Source organism: Tursiops truncatus, chromosome 10, assembly GCF_011762595.2.
Source record: "Tursiops truncatus isolate mTurTru1 chromosome 10, mTurTru1.mat.Y, whole genome shotgun sequence".
In the NCBI taxonomy this organism is placed as follows: Eukaryota; Metazoa; Chordata; class Mammalia; order Artiodactyla; family Delphinidae; genus Tursiops; species Tursiops truncatus.
Window position 1 is genome coordinate 21,845,708 of NC_047043.1, and position 23,513 is coordinate 21,869,220.

The 23,513-nt window shown below is 44.1% G+C and overlaps 3 protein-coding genes and 1 non-coding gene across 10 annotated transcripts in view; 2 read left to right on the top strand and 2 right to left on the bottom strand.

The window, feature by feature from the left end:
- ZSCAN26 (zinc finger and SCAN domain containing 26) lies at positions 1–13,946 on the top strand. Its single transcript, XM_019944876.3, has 4 exons — positions 1–139; positions 5,044–5,529; positions 5,845–5,962; positions 9,397–13,946. The coding sequence occupies exons 2-4, from the start codon at positions 5,110–5,112 to the stop codon at positions 10,296–10,298; spliced, it is 1,440 nt and encodes a 479-aa protein (XP_019800435.1). The 5' UTR covers positions 1–139; positions 5,044–5,109; the 3' UTR covers positions 10,299–13,946.
- LOC109551479 (protein BEX3-like) lies at positions 132–3,970 on the bottom strand. The gene is made up of 3 exons (XM_019944844.3): positions 3,959–3,970; positions 1,613–3,217; positions 132–1,248 (listed from the first exon to the last, which is right to left on the bottom strand). Exons 1-2 carry the CDS (start codon positions 3,968–3,970, stop codon positions 2,894–2,896), a joined length of 336 nt encoding a protein of 111 aa, XP_019800403.2. The 3' UTR covers positions 132–1,248; positions 1,613–2,893.
- Positions 2,116–2,177, bottom strand: LOC117314008 (U7 small nuclear RNA). The gene has a single exon (XR_004528699.1). It is a non-coding gene; the product is annotated as a U7 small nuclear RNA (small nuclear RNA).
- Positions 10,339–23,513, top strand: part of PGBD1 (piggyBac transposable element derived 1) — a 19,946-nt gene continuing 6,771 nt past the window's right edge. The window contains exons 1-6 of one of the 7 annotated variants that reach the window (XM_073810486.1): positions 10,339–10,502; positions 14,664–14,736; positions 15,267–15,418; positions 16,578–16,987; positions 18,570–18,726; positions 22,270–22,358. In XM_073810486.1, the coding sequence (XP_073666587.1) occupies positions 16,592–16,987; positions 18,570–18,726; positions 22,270–22,358 (642 nt within the window). In that variant the 5' untranslated portion in view covers positions 10,339–10,502; positions 14,664–14,736; positions 15,267–15,418; positions 16,578–16,591. Of the gene's footprint in view, positions 11,338–14,098; positions 14,737–14,933; positions 15,079–15,266; positions 15,419–16,577; positions 17,001–18,569; positions 18,727–22,269; positions 22,359–23,513 lie in introns of those variants that run through there. The other 6 variants (XM_019944852.3, XM_019944853.3, XM_073810484.1 and 3 more) reach the window with 6 other exon arrangements.

Sequence of the window (23,513 nt, forward strand, 5' to 3'; positions counted from 1 at the left end):
AGCAGAAGGCCATCGAGCCGCGGTCCTCCCGCAGTCCTAGAGCGACGCTAAAGTGAACCGCGGAGCGAGAGTCGGAGATCAGCAAAGAGCTAAGACGGGGCTTGACAGCGTTTGGCCCTTCCTGCCGGTCGTTGGAGCGGTGAGTGGTGACTGTGCCCCAGCTTGGGGAGGAACTGCAGCCCGTGGGCTGGGGATTAACTGATTCCCTGAGGGTGGAAGTGCAGGGAAGCCTTACCCGACAGAGAGGCCGTGTGGACTTGGGGCGGGGGCGGGCGAGAGGTGTCAATCCTGGGCCCTAGGAGGGGAATGATGCTGTGGATCTAGTTATTGGGGCACAACCTTCTGCTGCATATTTTTCATCCACTGAGCTCAATTTTAAATACCTATTAAAGGTAAACCTTGGTAACATTTGAGCAGAAACCTGAGGGAGGTTAAAAGATCTGTGTGGCCTTTGGGGGTACGAATTTTCTAAGCAGGGGGGAACAGCAAGTGCAAAGGCCCTAAAGCGGGAGCTTGCTTAACATGTTCGAGGAATAGCAGGGAGACCAGCGTGGTTGGAGCGCAGTGAACAAGGGGGAAGTGTGTAGAAGATGATATCAGAAAGATTGGGGGGTGGGAGGAGGCCTGTAGAAAAAGTGAGCATTGTATTGTGTAAGGAATTTGGTCATTTCTTGGCGTGAAGAGTTGTCGGAAAATTTTAAGCAAAGGAAAAACAGCTGACATGTTTTAAAGCATCTACAGCTGGGAACTCATGATGAGAACAGACTGTAGGAAGGCAGGAAAAAAGCCGGTCCCAGTTTGAAGGCTGTCAGGCAGGGAGAATTCTCTCTTACTAGGGGAAAGTCAGCATTTTTTTTTTTTTTCCTCTATTATGGCCTTCAGCTGATTGGATGAAGCCCACTCACATTAATGAGAGCGATCTGCTTTACTCAGTCGACTGATTTAAATGTTAATCTCATCCAAAAACGCCTTTACAGAAACACGAGAGTAATGTTTGGCCAAATATCTGGGTACTCGGTGGCCCAGTCAAGTTGTCACATAAAATTAACCATTTTTATTTTCTGTCTAAGAATCATTACTTTCGCAGACTTTTTTTTTCAGTTTCATTAAGAGTTCCATTGCCCCTTGAACAATGCCGGGGTTAAGGGCTCCTACCCCCAGTGCAGTCGAAAATCTGAGTATAACTTTACAGTCAGTCCTCTGTATTCACAAGGCCGCATCGCAGATTCAGCCAACTGCAGATTCAGCCTATTTATTGGAAAAAAAAAAAAATCCATGTATCAGTATAAGTGGACCTGCGCAGTTCAAACTTGTGTTGTTCAAGGGTCAACTGCAGCAGGATTGGCTTTTTGAATTATAAGTCCATTTTTGACAGAAAAATATCAGCTGGGAGTGCTACTCTAATACACATCCAGGAATATATAACAGCTGGGTGATATTTTTCAGCTAGCTGTTATATATTTGGAATTTGGAACCTAACTGGCCACAGCCACTAACTGAGCCTCACGCATATTGGTTCAGAAGTGTGTGCCAGCAATTGGCAGACACTAGTCACTGATTTCTAGAGTCACTCAAGAGTTGTCAAAATCAAGAATGCTGACTCTACACATACCAAGAGCCTGTTTCAAAGGACGATGGTGGAATTCTCTGAGTTCAGTTTTGACATGTTGGGTTTGAAAGGCTTTTGTAAGGTATCCAGAAACCAGATAGCCAGAAGGAAATATAGATCTGGCACTCTTGATGTATCTGGGCTGAAAAATAAAGAAGTCATCAGCATAAAGATAGTAATTGAACTTACAGACATACCTGTCCTCTACATTACCCCCTCCTATCTTATGTCCTATTTCTCTCCTTCCTTTCAATGTCCTATTTTTTGAAAGTAATTTTTGCTTACTCTTGCCATTTTCTCATTCTCCTGTGGCAAGGTGACTGTCCTCCCTATCCCATGACCAGAATTGCCTTCACAGAGGTCACAATGACCTCTTTGTTTTTTAATTAAGTGCATATGTCAGTTCGTAGGTGAACGCACCTTCCTATAACATTTCACTCTCGAACACTGCCTCTTTATAATTCCAGTTATAAATCAGTCAGTTGCTATTCTTTTTCTGGGGGTGGGGGGATGTTCCAGTGCGGACCAGAAAACCTGCTAAACAAATTCTAAAAGAGCTGTACCACTATTTAGTTACTATTCTTTACAATTATTATCTCATTTACCTCAAAACATCTCTGTGAATTAGATATTACCTTCATTTTACAAATGAGTAAACAAACAGTGTAAGTGACAGAGCTAGACTAGAACCCAGGCCTGTCTGAGGCCCAGGCTCTTTCCATCACTCCACACTTACAGAAACAGATCCCCTTGGCCTTCTAGATACTACTATCCTTGTTTTCCTACCTCTGCAGTTGTTCCTTCTTACTTCTCTTCCTTACATGTAGGTGTTTCCCAGGGTTCCAGCCCACTTAGCCTTTTCCCAGCCGTAACTAACAACTACCCTGAACATGTGAGGTTTTCCAACAGTTCTGTGCTCAGACTTTTCTGTCTGAAAAACCCTTTCCCGATTTTCTTGCCTAACTTTCACTTGTCTTGTAAGAGTCAGAAGGACTCACCTCCAGAAAACCTTTTCTTTCTTTTTTTTTTTTTTTTTGCTATTTAATTGCTTTATTAGCTTTACATTTTCCCATGCAAATGGGTGAAACTCTACTGTTGACAGAAACTTAGATTGGGTGCCCAGGCAACCTCCAGTGAGAAGCTGGTAACACAGAACCCACCTGACACATGGAAATTACATAAGGTTCACAGCAAACGGATCAGTAAAGGCATATCAGGAAAATGTAAGGAAAAGGAGAATGAAAATGGGAATCACAGTATTAATCTCGTGGAAAATGGCAGGAGTCAAGGCATAAGGCAAAATTCATCATGATGGTCATGGTGATTAGAGAGCTCCCCCATAAGGATACGCAGACAGTTCCTCAACTGCAGCTCCCTAAGTTTTCTCCTGATTTCTCTCATCTCCATGAACATTTCCATATCATCTCCATCTCCACCCATCCCATCGTTGACCTGCCTCTTGGGTATGGCCCATGGGAAATTAGGGGCAAGTCGGCGAGCCTGTCCCTGTCTATTATTTCCTGCTGGCTGGTGGCCTTCGCCCCCTCCCAAAGGGCGGTCTTGCTCTGCATTCTGCACAGGCTGCTCCACTTCTCCGTTTTCCTGGACCTATCCTCGCTGCCTCCTGCTCTTGATTCTTGCCACGAGTGCGCCTCCTAGACGCTTAGTCCCGCAGACCTGCAAGGGGCCGGGGTGGGGGCAGGGGGCTTCAGAAAGCCTTTTCTGACCTGCTAATTCACTTGAGATTTCTTACAGAGCAGAGAGCTGTAAAGGCCAAGGAGTTCTTTTATCTCTGTGTCTCAGCAACTAAGAGAGTCTGGCACATTGTAGACAATCTGTAAATGAGATGAGTTATGAATATCCATATATTCTTTTAGTTAATTCTGAAACTGGCTTTAATTAATGAACCTACAAGCAGTTTTACTCATTTTGTGTCTTTTTTCCCCTCTCAACATTTGGAGAATTTTCAAATCTACTGAAAATTTGAAAGAGTAGTATAATTAATACAATATACCCCTCATATAGCAGCAGCTGTGAACTTCCTGCTACATTTGTGTTCTCTCTCTCTCTCCACACACCGCCCCCCATAATCCCCCCTCCCCAAAACATTTGAAAATAAGTTTTAGTACCATCTCCTGAGAATAAGGATATTCTCTTACGTGACCACCTGAGAAAACTCTTAAGATCTACACACTTTTTCTGTAAAGGGCCAGATGGTAAATGTTTTGAGCTTTGCAGGTGATACGATCTCTATGGCAACTACAGTTGACCCTTGAACAGAAGGGTTTGAACTGCATGGGTCCACTTATGTGCGGATTTTTTCAATAAATATATCAATAGTATCAATACCTGTGTTTTCATTTTATAGATCTTTAAGTGTGGGGAAAAGTTTGTGTTTGATTAGAGATCACAATATGTGGAGTCAAAAGAACTAGAGTTTGAATCCTGATCCTATCCAAGCTGTTTCAGCTTCCTACCCTTGGTCATCTACCAGTTCCTTTTGTGTTTGAGGCAGAAATAGTAAGTAGTATACGGATTTTTGACTACACAGGGGTCAGTGCGCCATTGTTCAAGTACTCAGTCCTGCAGTGTATTGTGAAAGCAGATGTAAACACTATCTAAACAAATGGGTTTGGCTGTATTCCAGTAAAGTTTTATGTACAAAAACAGCCTTTGGGCCCTATTTGGTCGGCTGGGCCATAGTTTGCATATATATATATTATTCATATTCAGATTTCTGAATTCTTCAAAACATATTTGTATCTTTTTTTTAACTTAAGAGCAAATTTCACACATTGCATTTTGCTGTATCTCTTTAATCTAGAAAAATACCTTCCCCACACCTTCTTTTTATTTTCACGATATTGATTGTTTGGAAGAGTACATGCCTATTGTAGAGAAGCTGCATTCTGGACATTCTGGATTTATCTGAAAGTTTCCTCATTGTTAGATTCATGTTAAACACTTTTAGTAAAAATGCTACCTAAGTGATAAGGCACAAGCTCAGTTGTCTTGCTGTTGGTGTTACTAGGTTTCATTTGATTAAGTTTGTGACTGCCAGATAGCTCCACTCTTCCCCTTGTAATTCATAAGCAATCAGTGTGGTGATTCTCTGAGACTATAAGCTTGTCCTTTCCCCCTACTCCTGTCACCCAATGATTTCACCCATTTGTGGTCCTTGATTGAAACAGTTATTTCCTCAAGGGCTACAAAATGGTGATTTTTTCAAATCTGTTATTCCTGCTATGTTAGCTGGTAGTCTTCTGTAAAACAGAGTCTTCTCATTTTGTATGGTTGTTTCAGAGAGAAAAAAAAAAAGGATAGTAATTATTGGAAATGTATAAACCCAACAAAGGGGTGTTGCTATTGTTGTTATTATCATTACTACTACTATACTATTACTGTTTCTGTGATTCTTGTTATTACATTTTCAGAGGTATCCCTGAGGAGGCAGTCAAAAGAAAGTTCTCCAGAACAGAGAGAGCAGTCTGAAGCTGGGGATGGCAACAGTATTGGTAACCACTCCTTCCCCGGCTCCTCTGAATCTGAAGAAGGAGGGACTTCACTTAGTGAAGGAGGATAACCGCTCTCCTCGGGAACAGGGGGCCAAGCTGCAAGGAAACGGCGCAGGCCTCGGGCAGGAGCCACTGTGCAAACAGTTCAGGCAGTTGCGCTATGAAGAGACCACAGGACCTCGAGAAGCGCTGAGCCGGCTCCGGGAGCTCTGCCGACAGTGGCTGCGGCCCGACGCCCACACCAAGGAGCAGATCCTGGAGCTGCTGGTGCTGGAGCAGCTCCTGACCATCCTGCCCGAGGAGCTGCAGGCCCGGGTGCGGGAGCATCACCCAGAGAGTGGGGAAGATGTGGTTGTTGTACTGGAGGATTTGCAGCCAGAACTGAGAGGAACAGAACAACAGGTGGTAAGGGTCAGATGTGCTCTTTTGTAGGAAAGCAGGAATTGAGACCTCTGGCCAGAGCGGTGGCCATGAGCTCACCAGTGGGAGAATCGCTAAGCTTTGGTTCAGCTAAGCTTTCTTTTCAGTCTGGCTGTTCATTGCTGAAGGTCTTACCTCAGCCTTACCCGTCTCTGGTGGGAGGAAACTGAATGTGCTCCAGCTTCTCCAGCCTCTTTTCTTTGCCCTTCTGTGGTTTCTCTTCGCTCTCTTTTCTAACATAGAAGTGTTTTTCTGAACAGCAGTTTCCTCCTAAACCCACGTGTACCTAATCATCCCTAGGACCCAAACCAGGCAAAGAAACAGAAAATGCTTGTGGAGGAGACGGCCCCTCTGAAAGCAGTGCTGAAGCAGCAGGTCCAGCCTGAGGGTGAAATTCCCAAGCCCAAGAGACAGAAGGGTAAGAAGTAGACTGCATCTTCCTGCATGTGAGATGTGGTGGGCTTCATGGTCCCCCCCGCACCCAAGGCCCTGCTCAGCACACTTGGCATTTTGCGTCTTATTCTTGTTTTGAGTCAGGTTTACTGAGGTGTAAATTACATGCAGTAAAATTCACTCTTTGTAAGTGTACAGGCCAATGACTTTTCACAAACATGAAATAATTGTACTTGTCTAATGATCACCACAATCAAGATATAAAAGTTTCCATCACCCCAGACATTTCCTTTTCCCCTAATCCTTCTTTCTGTTTTTGGATGTTTCTAGTTTGGGTGTTTTTTGTTTTGTTTTGTTTTTGCGGTACGTGGGCCTCTCACTGTTGTGGCCTCTCCTGTTGCTGGAGCACAGGCTCCGGACGCGCAGGCTCAGCGGCCATAGCTCACGGGCCCAGCCGCTCCGCGGCATGTGGGATCTTCCCAGACCGGGGCACGAACCCGTGTCCCCTGCATCGGCAGGCGGACTCTCAACCACTGCGCCACCAGGGAAGCCCTGGGGTTTTTTTTTTGTTCAGTTAAAACTGAATGCTTCTCCTGTGTAGACGTTCACCTTCCTCTTCTCCCCATTACTGTCGGGGTGAATTAAAAAAGGAGTGCTAGTTTCTTACCCAAGGCAAAGAATTCCAGCCACATGATTCATTACTCATTTTTTCTTACCACATTCAAATTACTGTAAACGACTACTGTCTTTTACTTCTAAATGTTACCTGAATTATTTTATTTTGCTCTACCATATTTTCGTTGACTCTGAATTTCTCTTTCTAATTTCTATCCCTTTCATTTTCTCCTCTTTCCAGTCTGATACAAGCCCTGCTTCTCTTTTTGTTTTACTGTCTGTCATTTTAGTGCTTCCACTGAAGTTAAATTACCTCCTGTTCATTCTCTGTCATTTAAACACATTCATTAATGTTGCTCTCCTCGTTAAAGCCCTTCAGTGAGCTAAGTAATGTTATTCTTTCAATTTTTTTTGATGTTTGAAAAATTCCATAATAAAAAGTAAAAAATAAAAACCAACCCACCACCTTCAGTGACTCCCAATAGCCTTTAACAAAGGCCTCACACGGCATGTTCTGGCATTTGCAGACCTTGCAGCCCCATGTCCACTAGCATCACCAGCTTGCTCCGATTTGCTTGCGACTTTTAGCTCCAGCTGTTGCATGTGCTGGGAAACCCCTCAGTCCTAGACACATTGGGCTAATTAATCACCCTTTGTCCCACCTGATCACACTGTGTGTTCCCCTCATGTTGAGTTGAATTCCATTTCCCATTTGCTCCTCTTCTGTCTGGAATACTTTTTCCTCACTCTCCCTGGCTAATTCCTCCTCATCCTTCAGGACCTAGCTCAGATATCACTTTCTTTGTCCTTCCCTAATTTCTCCAAGTCTGGATCAGTTTCCCCACCTCTGCTGCTAGAGCTCCAAGTTTTCTCCTACCACGGAACTGATCGTATTATATTAGAGTTGCTGGTTTACTTCTCTTTTTCTCCCACCAGACCAAAAGGGCATGGGCTTTGTTTTGTTTCCTGAGTCTGCTACTGTCCCTGGACTAGAGTAGACCTTCAGTAAATGTCTATTTGATGAATGGCTGATTTCAATTCTAAAGGCTCCTTTTACCTACTACCTACTCCCCCTGCTCAATTTCTGAGTCTGCTTCAAAAGTCCTCTTCTTCTGGAAGCTTTCTGAGTAAAGTCACTGAAAGAGAGAGGCCTACCTTTTCTAAACAGCCTTGCAGAAATGAATTTATGCCGTGTAATCAGTGATGGGTGTTTAAGTATGAAAAGTAGATTTAGCAATAGTAGATTCTTGAAACTGTTCCTTACCCTCTAGATCTGTTGAAAATGTTATTTTATATTCTTCTTTTATTTATTTATTTACTTTTGGCTGCGTTGGGTCTTCGTTGCAGCATGCGGGCTTTCTCTAGTTGTGGCGAGTGGGGGCTACTCTTCGTTACGGTGCACGGGCTTCTCATCGCGGTGGCTTCTCTTGTTGCGGAGCACAGGCTCTAGGTGCGCGGGCTTCAGTAGTTGTGGTGTGCAGGCTCAGTAGTTGTGGCTTGTGGGCTCTAGAGTGCAGGCTCAGTAGTTGTGGTGCACGGGCTTAGTTGCTCCATGGCATGTGGGATCTTCCCGGACCAGGACTCAAACCCATGTCCCCTGCATTGGCAGGCAGATTCTTAACCACTGCGCCACTAGGGAAGCCCTATTATTTTATATTCAAGTTCAGGTTGTTTTTCAGTTTTGGAGGCCCCTGCCTCCCCTTTTAGTTGTGTATGTCATTATAAAATCACTGGAAAAGAACTTCTCTTGTTCTCATCCCTTAACTCTCACTCCCTCCCCCATGGAGCCTACTTCATCCTCTTGCAAAAGGCCTTTACACATAGTACATGTTTTTAATCTTCCCTCTCCCACATGTGCTTTTACTTTCCCTGATGTCTCCTTCCTACACCCTTCACTTTCTCATCTACTCTCACTCATTAAATGATCTGCTGCCTTTATCTTGCTTACACGGGGTAACCCTCATTTGCTTGTTATGAGTGCTGCTTAGATGCTCCCTCTTCTGTTTTCTCCATCCATCTCCCCTTTTCCTCTCTCATTCTGACTTTGCATCCCCTTTCAGGCTCCTGGACTTAAAAGACTTATCCTATCTACTCTTCCCTCTCACCCTCTTCCCTGTGTGTCTGAGCTAAGGTTTTATTCAGCACACATTGTTATAATTTGCTTATATGTCTTATGTTCCAGACATATAAGCAAATTATTACAGCACTGAGATATAATAGCTCCATTGAACCACACAGGAAAGCAGTTACTGCCATCCAAGGAGATCAGGAAAGGCTAAGACATTTTTGTGGACTTCATGTTACCCTCAAGGCCTTGTGGCCCAGTGTTTTTGATTTATTAGTGAGGAGACTGAGCCCAGAGGAATTACCTAAGATTACGCAGTTAATCATGATAAAATTGGCACCACGTCTGCATGTCTTCATTTCCAGTTTATTTCTTCATTTCTGGTGCTAGCCCTTTCTTATTGGCCCCAGGGTACTCAGTTGACCTAGCTTTCTAATTTTCCACATGAGGCCATTATCAAGAACATACAGCCATGCCCTTTATGACAGTTTGCTTGCTTGCTAATTTCTGTTTGTGTGTATGTATGTATAGATGTGCGTATCACATGATAAACCTCAAACCATTTAAAATAAGTTGCCTCTCACCATAATCCCCCAAAGGCAGCCACTGTTAAACAGTTTCTTATGTATCATTCCATGTATGTTCTATGCAAACACCAGCACCCACAACATTTCCACTTTGCACACATGGCTTGATTCAATTTTTTTCCTCCTAATTGTAGATTCCTTTCCCTAAGCACCAAAAAACAAGTAACTGGTGGTATATATTTAATGTTTCAGGTGAGGAGACAAGGATTGAGAATGGGAAGCTGGTTGTAGAGACAGACTCCTGTGGAGGAGTGGAATCATCTGGGAAAATATCTGAACCCAAAGAGGCTTATTATGAGGACTCTAACTTGGATAGGCAGCAGGCCAAGGCCAAGGAGAAGACTGACTATAAATGCTCAGAATGTGGGGAGGGGTTCATCCAGCACTCAGACCTGATTAAGCATGAAGGTTCACACAGGGGAGAAAAGCTCTGTGAATCTGAAGTGTGTCAGAGTTCTAGTCTTACTGGACATCAGAAAATCCACTCTAGAGAGAAGGGTCATCAGTGTCATGAGTGTGGGAAAACCTTTCAGAGAAGTTCACACCTTGTCAGACATCAGAAAATCCATCTTGGCGAGAAGCCTTATCAGTGCAAGGAGTGTGAAAAAGTCTTTAGCCAGAATGCAGGCCTTTTGGAACATCTCAGAATCCATACTGGAGAGAAACCTTACCTGTGTATCCACTGTGGAAAGAACTTTCGGCGCAGCTCTCACCTTAATCGACACCAGAGAATTCACAGTCAGGAGGAGCCCTGTGAGTGCAAGGAGTGTGGGAAAACCTTTAGTCAGGCCCTACTCCTCACCCACCATCAGAGAATCCACAGCCACTCCAAAAGCCATCAGTGTAACGAGTGTGGGAAAGCCTTCAGTTTGACCTCAGACCTTATTCGACACCACAGGATTCACACTGGAGAAAAACCTTTCAAGTGTACCATATGCCAGAAAGCCTTCCGACTAAACTCACACCTTACTCAGCACGTGAGAATCCACAACGAGGAAAAACCGTACGAGTGTAATGAATGTGGAGAAGCCTTCAGACAGAGGTCAGGTCTTTTTCAACATCAGAGATATCACCACAAAGACAAACAGGCTTGATGAGGTGTCCTCTCCTTACGGACCATCAGAGACAGTACATTAACAAGCAAGCCGGCACTTCAGGAAAGGCACTCTAGCCAACTCTGGCAGAGAACTCTTGGGGACCAAGTTGGAGGCTATCTGCCTCCTCTCTCTTTCCTTCGTTTTCCTTGTTGTCAGCTTTGGGCCACAGTAATTTTCACCCTAGACCCTGGGGGATCAAAGGTAAATAGCATTCTTTACTGCAGGACTTCTCAGAGCCTTTAGCATGCTAAATGCATAGCTATGCATCTCCAAGTAGTAGAGAGCCTCATGATTGAGTGAGGGCTTTAAGTCAGCAATGAATCAAGTGTCCACAGATTTACAGGCTTAAACAGAAAAAGAGCAGGTTGATATTTTCGCATATGCTACAGCAACAGACTCCTATACAATAAAACCAATGACGTTTGGAAATATATGACACTCAAAGGTATCTTAAAGCACAGGTTAATGGTAAACATTTTCGCCCACTGGTTTTATTACCCTGCCTGCCCCTAGCATTATCCTCTCCTTCCCTACCCCCAATCAGCATTTTGGAAAGCAAAGATGATCTAATTTTACCTTTCGCAGCCCCATCCCTGCCATAATACCTCATTGATTCAAGTTAGAGAGTAAGGTTTTATTTAGACTATGGAAGAGATTTCATAAGCCATTTGAATGAACTGGGCTGAATTAATCCAAGTAGCAACTGTCTTACTTCATAACTCCAGTGTCAGTATAGTGGCTGCTGCATAGAAACTTCAAAAAATGGGGAAAGAAATTGGACTTTTTTCCTTTAATACTGAGGACAGAATTTTAAAATGCTGCTTGTTCTGGAATCTTGAAAGTCAAATCAGAAAAACAGCTTGGAAGAGATCATGATCTTCATGTTGTGAATGCCAAAATGTCATGGTAATGATGAAGAATATTAAGCTTAGGGAAGTCCACTTCTGAATATATCACCAGGATGATAAACATCACTTGCTGATTGGTGGTAGCTGCTTGGGGTACTTCTCACTCTGTCACGTGAGTGGGAAGACTGGTGAGTCCTCATATTTTGCTGAGGTTTCTGTTCAGCTGAGTATAGTTTAAAAACAACAAAAAAAAGTGGGAATGATGTAATAAAAGTTCGTTTTTCTCTTAAATAGAAAAGGCCAGAGACAGCAGTCCAGCACTGGTAAGGTGGTTTCATGACATCACTAGGGAACCCAGCTTCTGCCTTTCATGCCATCATTCCTTAAGGTCATCATCCTTGATGGCTGCTGAAGCTCCAGCCATCACATGCAAAATGTGGACAAAAGGCAGAAGGACAAAAGAGACTCCTCCTGGTCAGTCAGTTCCCTTTAAGCAGCCTTCCTGTAAATCACTTCAGCGGTTGTATCATAGGCCAAATCTTAGAAAAGGGAAGCTGGAAAGTGTGTCTTATTCTGGGTTGCAGAATGCCCAGCTGAAAATCAGTCTTCTGTCACTAAGAGTAAAGGGGAGAGTGAAGGCTGAAATAGGCATTTGGGGGCCTTTTATATAGATATTTTTTTTTATTATTTTTGGCTGCGTGGGGTCTTCCATTGCTGCACGCGGGCTTCCTCTAGTTGAGGAGAGGGGGCTACTCTTTGTTGTGGTGAGCTTCTCATTGTGGTGGCTTCTCTTGCTGCGGAACATGGGCTCTAGGCGTGCGCTTAGTTGCTCCACGGCATGTGGGATCTTCCTGGACCAGGGATCAAACCAGGGTCCCCTGCATTGACAGGCAGATTCTTAAGCACTGCGTCACCGGGGAGGTGCCTGGCACTTAGGAGTCTTTGGCCCACTTCCCACTCGGATCTGAGTGGATGCAAGCTGAGCAGAGCAACAGTTAATACCATTATCTGGAGGAGGACCAAATCAGCAGGAGAAGCAGCTGTAATTTTTTGAGAAATTAAAGAATTTCATGGAAAGTCAGTCATGTTCCATTGCTTAGGAAACCATAAAGGTATGTGTCTTTATTCTGCCTTTATGAGTAAAATTAAGTTGATAACAGGGATTTTCCAAGAGTTTTGATGGGTGTGCTGAGGTTTGTACCTAAACATTTAGCTCCATGTCATAGTTTAAATCTATTTGATTCTGTTCAGTTTAAGGAAAGAACATGGAATATCTTTATTATTCTCATTAAAAAGCAAAGATAATTAAAAGATTCAAAGTATGAACAATTGATATATACCTTAAATATATGGAAAATTTATTTTGGCTTTCTCTTTTCATGATGATTCCATAGTATAGGTATTATAAGCATTCTAAGTTCATTGACACCTTAACCTAATTCTTCCTTATGGTTCCAAAGGAAATGGTGTTCTCATCTGTACCCTGGGGCAGATCCATAACCACCTGGGCAAAATTTTGGATACAGATATATTTAAATAACATGTTTTCCTTATTTATTCCTGAAAATTATAGAAACGTTGAACAAAGGGCAAATGTTATAACAGATCTTGACTGGGGTTTTGCTTGCAATGTAAGACATCCTAGACACCCTAAAAGGCAGTTAAAAATCTTTTCAGAGAGCAGAAGTCCAGGAAGACTAACTGTATTGCAGCAGTATCTTCTACTGGTCAGCCATTTCTGTTTGGGTCTTTTTTTTTTTTTAATTAATTAATTACTTATTGGCTGCGTTGGTCTTCGTTGCTGCGCGTGGGCTTTCTCTAGTTGTGGCGAGCGGGGGCTACTCTTCGTTGCCCTTGCGGTGTGCGGGCTTCTCATTGCGGTGGCTTCTCTGGTTGCAGAGCATGGGTTCTAGGCACATGGGCTTCAGTAGTTGTGGCATGTGGTCTCAGTAGTTGTGGCTCACAGGCTCTAGAGCGCAGGCTCAGCAGTTGTGGAGCACAGGCTTAGTTGCTCCGAGGCATGTGGGATCTTCCGGGTCCCCTGCATTATCAGGCAGATTCTTAACCACTGCGCCACCAGGGAGGTCCCTGGGTCTGCTTTTTTTTTTTTTTTTTTTTGCGGTACGCGGGCCTCTCCCGTTGCGGAGCAAGACTCCAGACGCGCAGGCCCAGCGGCCATGGGTCATAGGCCCAGCTGCTCCGCGGTACGTGGGATCCTCCCAGACCGGGGCACGAACCGGCATCCGCTGCATCGGCAGGCGGACTCCCAAACACTGCGCCACCAGGGAAGCCCCCTGGGTTTGCTTTTTAAAGAGTTTTTAAAGAATAGTTTTACTGTCAAAATTGAAAGTCTTTTCACATGTTAATTGGTTGGTAAGTAACATGTTAATTCTGATTTTGAACCGCCATGTTCACCTTGGCTGAATTATTCTATTAGATTCTCCTTTTACTCTTAAACAGCAGTGCCCTGAAAAATTAAATAAGGGAGCTGTATATCAAAATTTAAATGCACATGCCCTTTGACAAATAAATTTCAGTGTGTAGTATTTACCCTAGAAATACACTCATAAAACCATGTAAAGATATTCAATGGTGTTCTCTACTTAACAAAGAAAAAATATAGTAGGAATAGTTAAGTAAATTAACCCATACAATGGAATACTAATTAGCTGTTAAAAGATAAAGTGGTATGGAAAGAGCTCCAAGCTTTCTTAACTGAAAAAGATAAGGTGCAAAATTACATTGTGATGCCAGAGGTGTTTTAAAATACATACTTATTAAACAGATGTTTAATGAGCGCTACTGTGTGGCTGTTAGCGTCCTGGGAAGATATACACAAAATATTAACAATGGTTAAATGGGGAGTGGGATACTTTTCATTTTATAGTTTCTATGCACCTTGTGTTTTAATTGTACATATATGATCTGTATATTTAAGTTTTTAAAATTTGTGCTGCTTGCTGTATTGTAATCGTTATTAATCTGTTCCCCCAGCAGCCTGTGAGGACTCTAAAGACAGAAACTCAGTTTTGTCTTCATCATCGAGTTGGTTTTTAATTGAAATGATTGCAAAAATGAGGGGCAGGCTGGGAACATCCCCATGGCCTGGTGGGGACTCAGCAACTGAGCAGGGCGGGCGGGGGCTGCGGGGGTCCGCCAAGCGCACCAGTGAGACGTGCGGCCGCATTCCTAGAGAGGCATGGAGCGGGCCGGGCTGAGGTTCGGCTGCTCGCGCGGCAGGAGGGGAAATCTGACCCCGGGTCCGACGGCCGGAAGCGGCAGACGCCCGGGCCCTGCGGGGACAGGCGACTGGCTCATCCCGACTGTGGAGAGCCGGGCCTCCGCCCTCCGGTGGGGCTTTTCACTGGGTCGGCCATGTCTTCGTTGTGCATGTTCCTTGAACTTTTGGTCCGTTAACCAGCAATTAGACACTCACTTACCGAGTGCCCGCTATATGCCAAACGCTAGGAGCTGGGGGGCAATCGCAGTAAGATGCGTTCTGGGCCCGTCGCAGGTCCCGGCTACCGACATCCCAGTACATCTACGTGCCTCCGGCAAGACGTCCGCCAGTATTTGTTGAATACCAGGTAAGCCTGGGCTCGCTGAGGTCATGCAAAGATAAACCCCTGTCCTCAAGGGGCAGGGGTGGTGGCGGTGGTGCGGGGTGTGATCCGTAATGCGGGTTGGAGAGGGAAATGGGTTGGTGAGGCAGGTTTGGGCTCACTTCCATGGGAACACCCTCCACCTGAGTGGCTCAGAGGACAGAAGACTGTCTGTACATTAGGTTTGGGGGTGGCATTTGCACGGAGCCTTGGGAATATACTGTTAGAAGACTGGTCGTGGCCGTAAACTACAAGGTTGGTGGAACAAATCTGAGTATCGGCTGGCAGTGTTACGAGGCATTTGGGAAGACGATGGCTTTCTTGGAGGTAGGGTCTATGTCTTTTATTATGGGGTTAGCGTTATGCTTGGAAAATGACGTGCTTGATAAATGTTTATCGAGTGACAAACACACAAGTCAAACTCAGTTAAGATCAGATCCTGGGGAGTTTGAATTTAGTTCAACCCGCTTTTTGGTGGGACAGGTGTGTCGAATATGTTTCGAATTGTGCTTTAGGAAATATCAATCCAGTGATGATGGAGTGTGTGGTGCGGCAGGAATACCACACAGAAAATTATTGTAATAGTGAATGTAAATCGTAAAGCAGGAGTAAAAAGGAAGGAGTGGCTGCAAGAGGCGTTGTGGAGGAAGAATTGACTGGACTCAGGGTGATTATATATAATATATGTAAGCTGGTTTTGAGCCTGAATGCATGGAAGGTGGTGGTGATGCCAGTAGAAACTGGAAAATACAGAGTGAGTGCAGCTTTGAGGGGACTCTGATTTCAGTTTGGGATGTGTTGAAATTACAGTGCAGGAGAGGCCCAAGATGTGAGTTTGGAATACGAAAGGCAAGTCAGAGCCAGACAGAGATTAAAGTGTTCTTAGAATAGAGACATATTGAATTTTGATTGAGATCACAAAAGGAACAGGTGAGAAGAGAAACAGAAGTTGAAGTGTTTCTACTGTTTGTTATCTATTGTTACATAAAAAAATAAAGCCCCAAACTTAGTGGCTTAAAACAACCTCAGCTTATTCTTATGATTCTATGGGTTGACTGGGCAGTATTACTGGAGTTACTCATGTGGCTGCTGGTCAATCAGCTGGGGACTGGGCCCAGCTGGGGCTCCGTGGTTCTCTTCCACGTGACCTCTGCATGGCTAGCTTGGGCTTTCTCACAGCATGGAAGTCTCATGGCTGTGTGTCTGGCACTACAAGAGCACTTCCTCTTACATTGTCATTTCTGCCATATTCTATTGGTTAAAACAAGTCACAGGTCAGCACAGACTCAAGGGAAGGAAAAGTAGACTCCACCTCATGATGAGAAAAGTGACAAAATCTCATCATAACAGGTTTTAGGGGATGGAGGCTTTGGAAACAGTCTACCTCACCTACATTTAAGGTGGAGTATTCTGTGAGAAATATGCAGAGATAGATGAACTTTAAGGGTATATTAATCTGTCCATAAAGGCAGCCATCTGGCTCCTCCATGGATCAAATTATCCCTTCCCTCCATCTAAAGTATAAGCTGCTCAAGCATTCTTATTGTTAACCCTTCTTCCCTGGTGTCCCTTACCTTACATCCCTTGCCTCTGGGCTCAGCTCCCTTAGGATTCAAGGTAGACTTCTCATTAATTTCACTGATAATATTGACAAGCAGGCTCAGTTTTTGAGCATCACTTAGAGTGGGGACAAAAATATAAGTATGTTACATAGAGTTTTGAAGCTCTTATAATTTTTATGTTACTGATCAATTCTTATGCTTCAGATGTACATTTGGAAAAACATTTCTGGAGCATAGACCTCAGCTAAGTGAACCTTTTTCTAGCCTTTAAGGTCAACATGGATGAAGCTTCGCCAGGCCCCGCTCCTGAGAATGGAGACAGCCTTGTGAAAGTGAAGGAGGAAGATCCCACATGGGAGCAGATGTGCAGCTCACAGGACAGCAGCTCCCACACTCTGGAGCTTTGCCGCCTGCGCTTCCGGCGGTTTTGCTACCAGGAGGTAACCGGGCCCCGGGAGGCTCTGGCCCAGCTCCAAGAACTTTGCCATCAATGGCTGCGGCCGGAGACCCACACCAAGGAGCAGATCCTGGAGCTGCTGGTGCTGGAGCAGTTCCTGACCATCCTGCCCCAGGAGCTCCAGGCCTGGGTGCAGGTGTATCCTCTGGAGAGCGGGGAAGATGCAGTGACAGTGCTGGAGAATCTAGAGAAAGACACAGGAGCCTCAGGACAGCAGGTGGGAAGAGAATGTGCGTGGTGGCCTGGGAGATGTAATGGCGAACATTTGTCTGTTAAGTTTTAACTTTTTACTTTGAAGTAATTTACAACTTATAGAAGTTTTGGGAGAGTAGTACAGAGAACTACTGTGTACTCTTCACCCAGATTCACCAGTTGTTAACACTTGTTACAGGATGTGCCCCTCTCGTGTGTGAGCACATGCTCCCTCTCTCTCTCTGTATATGTACATATATGTGTACACACACACACACACAGGCTCACACATTTTTTTTCTTGAACCATTTGAGATTGGAGTTAGTTGGAGATACCATACCCCTTTATCTCTAAACACTTCAGTGTGTATTTCTGAAGAAGAAAGATATTCTCTTGTATAACCAGAATACATACTATCAAGTTTTGGGAAATTAAAATTTTTATGATACTATCACCTCAACAGTAGTCCTTGTTTAGATACATCCATGATAGCCCAGTAGGATTCTTTATGACAATTTTGCCCCAATGCAGGATACAGGATGTGCTGGCATCACACATTACATTTAGTTGCCGTCTCTTCAGTCTTCTTAGATCTGGAAAGGTTGTTCAGTCTTCCTTTGTCATAACAATGACATTTTTTTTTTTTTTTTTTTTGCGGTACGCGGGCCTCTCACTGCTGTGGCCTCTCCGGTTGCGGAGCACAGGCTCTGGACGCGCAGGCTCAGCAGCCATGGCTCACGGGCCCAGCCGCTTCGCGGCATGTGGGATCTTCCCGGACCGGGGCACGAACCCATGTCCCCTGCATCGGCAGGCGGACTCTCAACCACTGCGCCACCAGGGAAGCCCAACAATGACATTTTTGAAGAGTACAGACCAGTTATTTTTTGGAATGCCCCTCAATTTGGGTTTGCCTTGTATTTTCTCATGATAAGACCCAGGTTGTGCATTTTGGCTAGAATACCACAGAAGTGACATTGTGGTCTCCTCAGTGCATCACATCAGGAGGCACATGGTGATGGATTGTCCCATTACTGATGAGGTCAAGGTGGTATCTGTCAGATTTCTCTACTATAAAGTTACCATTTTCCCCTTTGTAATTAATAAGAAATTTGTGGGAGACATTTTGAGACAGTGTACATATCCTATTTCTCATTGAACTTCCACCCACTAGTTAAGCAACCATCTGGGTTTTTGTTTTGTTTTTCTAGGCAGGGATTTTTGCCTGTCTTGTGTCTCTTCTTTGGCACTATATCCCCAGCACATAGAACAGAGCCTGGCTTTTAGTAGGCATTCAGCCCATATTCGCCAAATGAGTGAAGCAAGTCTCTGTCTTGCTACTCTGTCTTACTTGCTGCTGCTTAAGGATTAAATGGAGCTTCTCTGGTGTTCCCTTGAGGATATCCCTAACTGCTGTTGGGTCCAGTTCCCACCAGGATGCCTTTTCTTTTCTTTTCTTTTTTAATATCTTTATTGGAGTATAATTGCTTTTCAATGTTGTGTTAGTTGCTGCTGTATAACAAAGTGAATCAGCTATATGTATACATATACCCCCATATCTCCTCCCTCTTGTGTCTCCCTCCTTTTCAAAGTGAACCTTTTGTCCCCAGGCTTCTGTCTACACTCAGGGACAGGATATGCACCTACCGGTGACAGAATATCAAGGAACCTCTTTGGGGTGTCAGAGGCCCCAGCTACTGCCTGGGGTAACCACCTTGAAGTGTGAACCCCCAGAGCCCCACCAAGAGGTCGCCCAAGAAGTGAGTGGTGAGTGCCGGAGGGTGAGTTTAGTAAGGACACTGGGAGCAGGCCGCTGGCAGGTGCATGGCCTTCTAAGTAAAGCTTGTTTATCTGTGGGGTTTTTTTGTTGTTGTTGTTAGCCCTATACCTAAGCAAACTTTTAAAAACATTTGGAATTGTAAAATGTTAGAAGTCTAAGATATTCTTATCCAACACCCTTAATAGTTAGGAAAACCAAAACTCAGAGTTTAAGTGACTTGACCAGGGTCAACAGAGGCAGAGTTAAGTCACGTGACCTTCTGACCAAGATTCTCTCTTTACTATATATCTCTATTCCACATTTCTAATTCTACACTTGTGAATATTTTAAATATTTACTTGGTAGCTTTCCATAAATTTGTCTTTTCCCCATGGTAACATTTTCTTCAGTAGCCTCCCTGCTTCTAATCTTTCAGTAATTTACATACAGCTTTAGGTTTAAACAGGTTCTCTCCTTCCTGCACTTGGAGTGTACCCTCCTGTGTGCACGGCTCTCTCACTTTCCGTATCCATCCCAGCTACTGGTTATATTTCAGCTGTGTGCAGTAAGATAGGCCGTGCAAAGAAGGCAAAGTCTGCGGCCTGCAGTTTGCAGATGGTTTGAGAACACACAGAAGTATACAGATCGTTCAAAAAGGAGACCTCAGAACTCCGTAGTGCAATGTTTTTTAACCTTTGTGGTGAGGGATGCTATCATTTTCCCCCAGAATTTATTGAAAAGGATTAACTCTCTTCCCTAGAAAAGGCATACAAAATGACACACACAACTTCATGATTTACCACATTGGTTTACAGTCACCACATTGGTGATCTGTGAATACTGATATTTTGATATTAAGTGCAGAATAAATGGTTCATATAATAAATGATTTAAAAACATTCAAGGGAGATAAAAGAAAATGTATGAGGCTCAGATTACTTGTGATATTTACCCATTGGAGCATAAATAGAACTTGATATTTCCCTACTTACTTGATTGATAGTTCTGTCTTATTTCTTTGGTTATTAAAAACCACCATGACATGAAGCCCAAATGTTTTACGTGAAGAAGTTTAGACGTGGTAGGGAGCCTTACGGCCCTGGGGTTGGGAAAGCTTTCCTGGAGTCATGAGCTTGCATTGAGCCTTGATACATGAGGATTTGCATTGGAGCAGGCATAGGGTGAGTATTCCCATCTACCTGTGAGATGATGAACATGCATCTGCTGAAATCAGTTTCATCTCACTTTGACTGTGGAGGGGGAGGGGGTAATGAAGAATGGAGGTACTTGTCAGATTGGTGATGATAATTGACAGAAAGATAACAGCGGTCATAGGATATAAGATTCTTTCGTGTGAGCATGAGCTGGCTCTCAGAACTGGACTCCAGCAGCATCTACTGGGCGGAGGGGGGGCTTCTTTGGTTCTCTAGGTCCCCGTGCGATGCGCCACTGCTGTGGTGTGTGTAATCAGGTTGCTCTGTTGTCCTTTAGGAAGCACACCCTGTCATTCTCAAGGGCTTTTTATACCCTCTAAGGCCCTCCCAAATATTCTGGAGACTGGCTAAGGGCCTCCCTGCTTACTAGTCATAACCCAAGCACATTTCTCCAGGATACCTGCGACCAAATGAACTGAAGATCAGTTTCCCAGGCTACCTGCATTCCCTCCTCTCCTGCTAGTATTTTCAATGGGGTACTAAGTCAACCAGCATGACAGGATGGTGGGGTCTGTTTAGGGGAAAGAGTGGGTGGGGGGAATGGGAAGGTCAGTTGGGGCCAGGAGGTTTGGACTTTATCATTAAAAAGTTGGGTGCCACTGAAGCCCTTTTTTAAAATCAAAACTATGATTTATAGTGACTGTGTTATTTGTGTGTATATAGTATTTCATTCTCACCTGTCGTGGAACACTAGATTTAAAATGAAAACTATTGAGTACTTTATTTTTGCCAGTCTCTTAATGCTCAAATGTGATCGATTCTTAGGGTCAGACACATTGGTAAATTTTCGATATGTTGATGGAGAAGTAGAAAAGACCTTGAGATCATTTTATTCATTGCAACTTAAGCCCATTTTCTCTTGTTCTGTCTTTGGCAGAGATACAGAGCAACAGATCAGTGTGGTATTTGTAGTGAACTTTAATATGTTTGAAAACATTCCTCCGCCTTCTTCCCAGGCTTAACCCTAATGCTTTTCCACCTCAGGAGGATTATAAGAGGCAAACACAGAGTCTGATCTGACCTTTGCTCTCTCAAATTTCCCATTGCTGTTGCTCTCTTTCCTCACTGCATTATACCGTTGCCCCCTTCCATTCTCTCTTGCCATCCTGCCCTTCCTCAGCTTAGCCCTTTCTCTGACAGCAGACCTGCTTTACACTGCGCTTTTTAAGCTGTTGGTTGTTTGGCATATATGCGTTGTGGGGAGGTAAGGTAGTAACAGTGAATCAGGGGCAAGGCTATTTTATTGTCCTAGCAAGCCTTATTTGCTCTAGATACGAAACAACAGCAACAGAAAGATTACACAGTGATCCACTGTGTCTGGAGCAAGGAAAAGTGGTACTATGTTCTGTGTTATATTTTGGGTTAGAATTATCCCCTGTGCTCTTCATTTAGTAATTTTGGGCTCCTTATATTGTTGCCATCTTGAAAAATAATGATACATTACCTTGTGTGGGGTCTTACAACTTACAGAGGGCTTTTACAGAGAGTTTTTATGTTACCTCAATCTTCATTAACCTTGTAAAGTAGACTATGTTCTCCCCATTGTACAGATAAGGAATTGGAAAGAATCTTTTTAAGTAACAGTGCAGTGCCTGGCACCTTGCAATCATTATGACTGTCTGAATTATTGTTACAGTTTCCAGTGTGGCAGATTCTCAAAAGTTCTCCTAGCTCAGGGTTAGCATCTCTTCTGTGTATGTATGTATGACTGTTTTTGTGTGTGTGTGACTTTTTTTTACTGATGTACAGTTGATTTACAATGTTGTGTTAGTTTCAGGTGTACATGTATGACTTTATTTTTTTAGAGCAGTTTTATGTTAAGCAAAATTGGAAGAAAGGTACAGAGATTTCCCATCTACCCCCTGCCTCCCCCCATACGTTGCCTCCCCCACTATCAACTCTATTTTTTGTATCTTTATTTTCTCTTTTCATCTTCCTCTTATCTGCTTTCCTGTTTCCCCTTTGCCTTCTCTCTCTGTTCTCCACTTCTTTTCTTTCTTCTTTGTTCTCTGGTTAATGTTTCCTTTATCACCAAGTTCTGCCTTCCCTCTCCTTATTTTCATCAATGATTTCTAATTTTTCTTTATGAATGTGAAAGTGCATCACTGTAGAGCACCTCATGAGTTCATAAACACCACTTATTTTGTGGGTAGGGACCCTAAAGTTTTAGAATTCTGAAAGAATGAAAGCAGATATGATGTTCTAGCGTAAGATCTGTATCTTAGTTCCTGGATGTTTAACAAACATAAGAAGAGTTGGGGTCTGGGTCGCCCACAAAGGGCTCTCTCCTAAAAGCCATTGTGTCTCATTCAGGACTCTTGTCTCCTCCTTCCACAGGGCCTGCTCCCCAGGGACCAGCCCCTCCCCAGGAAGAGAATCCCAGAGACCAGGCAGCAGTACCGGGGTTTAACTCAGCCAGGTCCCAGGTGAGCACGGTGCCCGGGCTATGCGAACCTCAGTCGCAGCCCTGCTTCCCTCGACCACCTGTCCCTGCCCTTTTCTCGGCTCACACTGCTCACCCTGGAGCCTTCCAGGTGGCACCGTCCCTCTGCCTTCACCTTGTCACAGAATATCACAGACCACTTATGCCTCATCCGGGGAGCTCACATAGATCACATAGATTATGCAGTGGCCTCATTCCATACCGTATGTAGGAGGCACATCAGATCTCAAGGTATGAGAATAAGGGGCAGAGTTAGGCCCTTGGTTTCAGAAAGTGCCTCTACTCATCTGATGCTCAGTGACTGATGTTTTATCTTTTGAGGGGGTCTCTGGTTTCTCTCCCCAGTCTGAGAGGCAGTACTCTTCCTCATGTTACCTTATAGTCCCAGTGTTCTGCACATACCCAATTAATATTTGGTGATGATAATGGAAATTCTGTGTATCCAAGGCAAAAACTTCACATCTTCACAAAATAGACTCTTGGTTTTTTTTCCCCCTTATTCTCTTAGTGGTCCAATCATTTTCCTAGTCATTTAGTTAAAAAATATTTAAGTCTCCTATTTAAGTCCTCTGCTGCTGAGTCAGTTTCCTCAAGAACAGGGTCTTCATGGAGTCCTTTCCTCACTCTGTGACTTTTTTTTTTTTTTTGTGGTATGTGGGTCTCTCACTGTTGTGGCCTCTCCTGCTGTGCAGCACAGGCTCCGGACGCGCAGGCTCAGCAGCCATGGCTCACGGGCCCAGCCGCTCCGCAGCATGTGGGATCTTCCCAGACCGGGGCACGAACCCGCAGCCCCCGCATCGGCAGGCGGACTCCCAACCACTGCGCCACCAGGGAAGCCCCACTCTGTGACTTTTAATTTGTTCTTAATCCTATCAGACCCAGTGCCTCCTGTTCTTAACAAATACTTCACCTTCTTGAAAAGAAATGTATAGCAAGTAAAACTTACCTATATGTATATTTAAATCAATATAATTATCTAAAATGCTATATAATGGAGAAACAAAAAGCAATTTATTAAAAAAAAAAGTATTTCAAAAATGTAGGGCTTCCCTGGTGGCGCAGTGGCTGAGAGTCCGCCTGCCGATACAGGGGAAGTGGGTTCATGCCCCGGTCTGGGAAGGTCCCACATGCCGCGGAG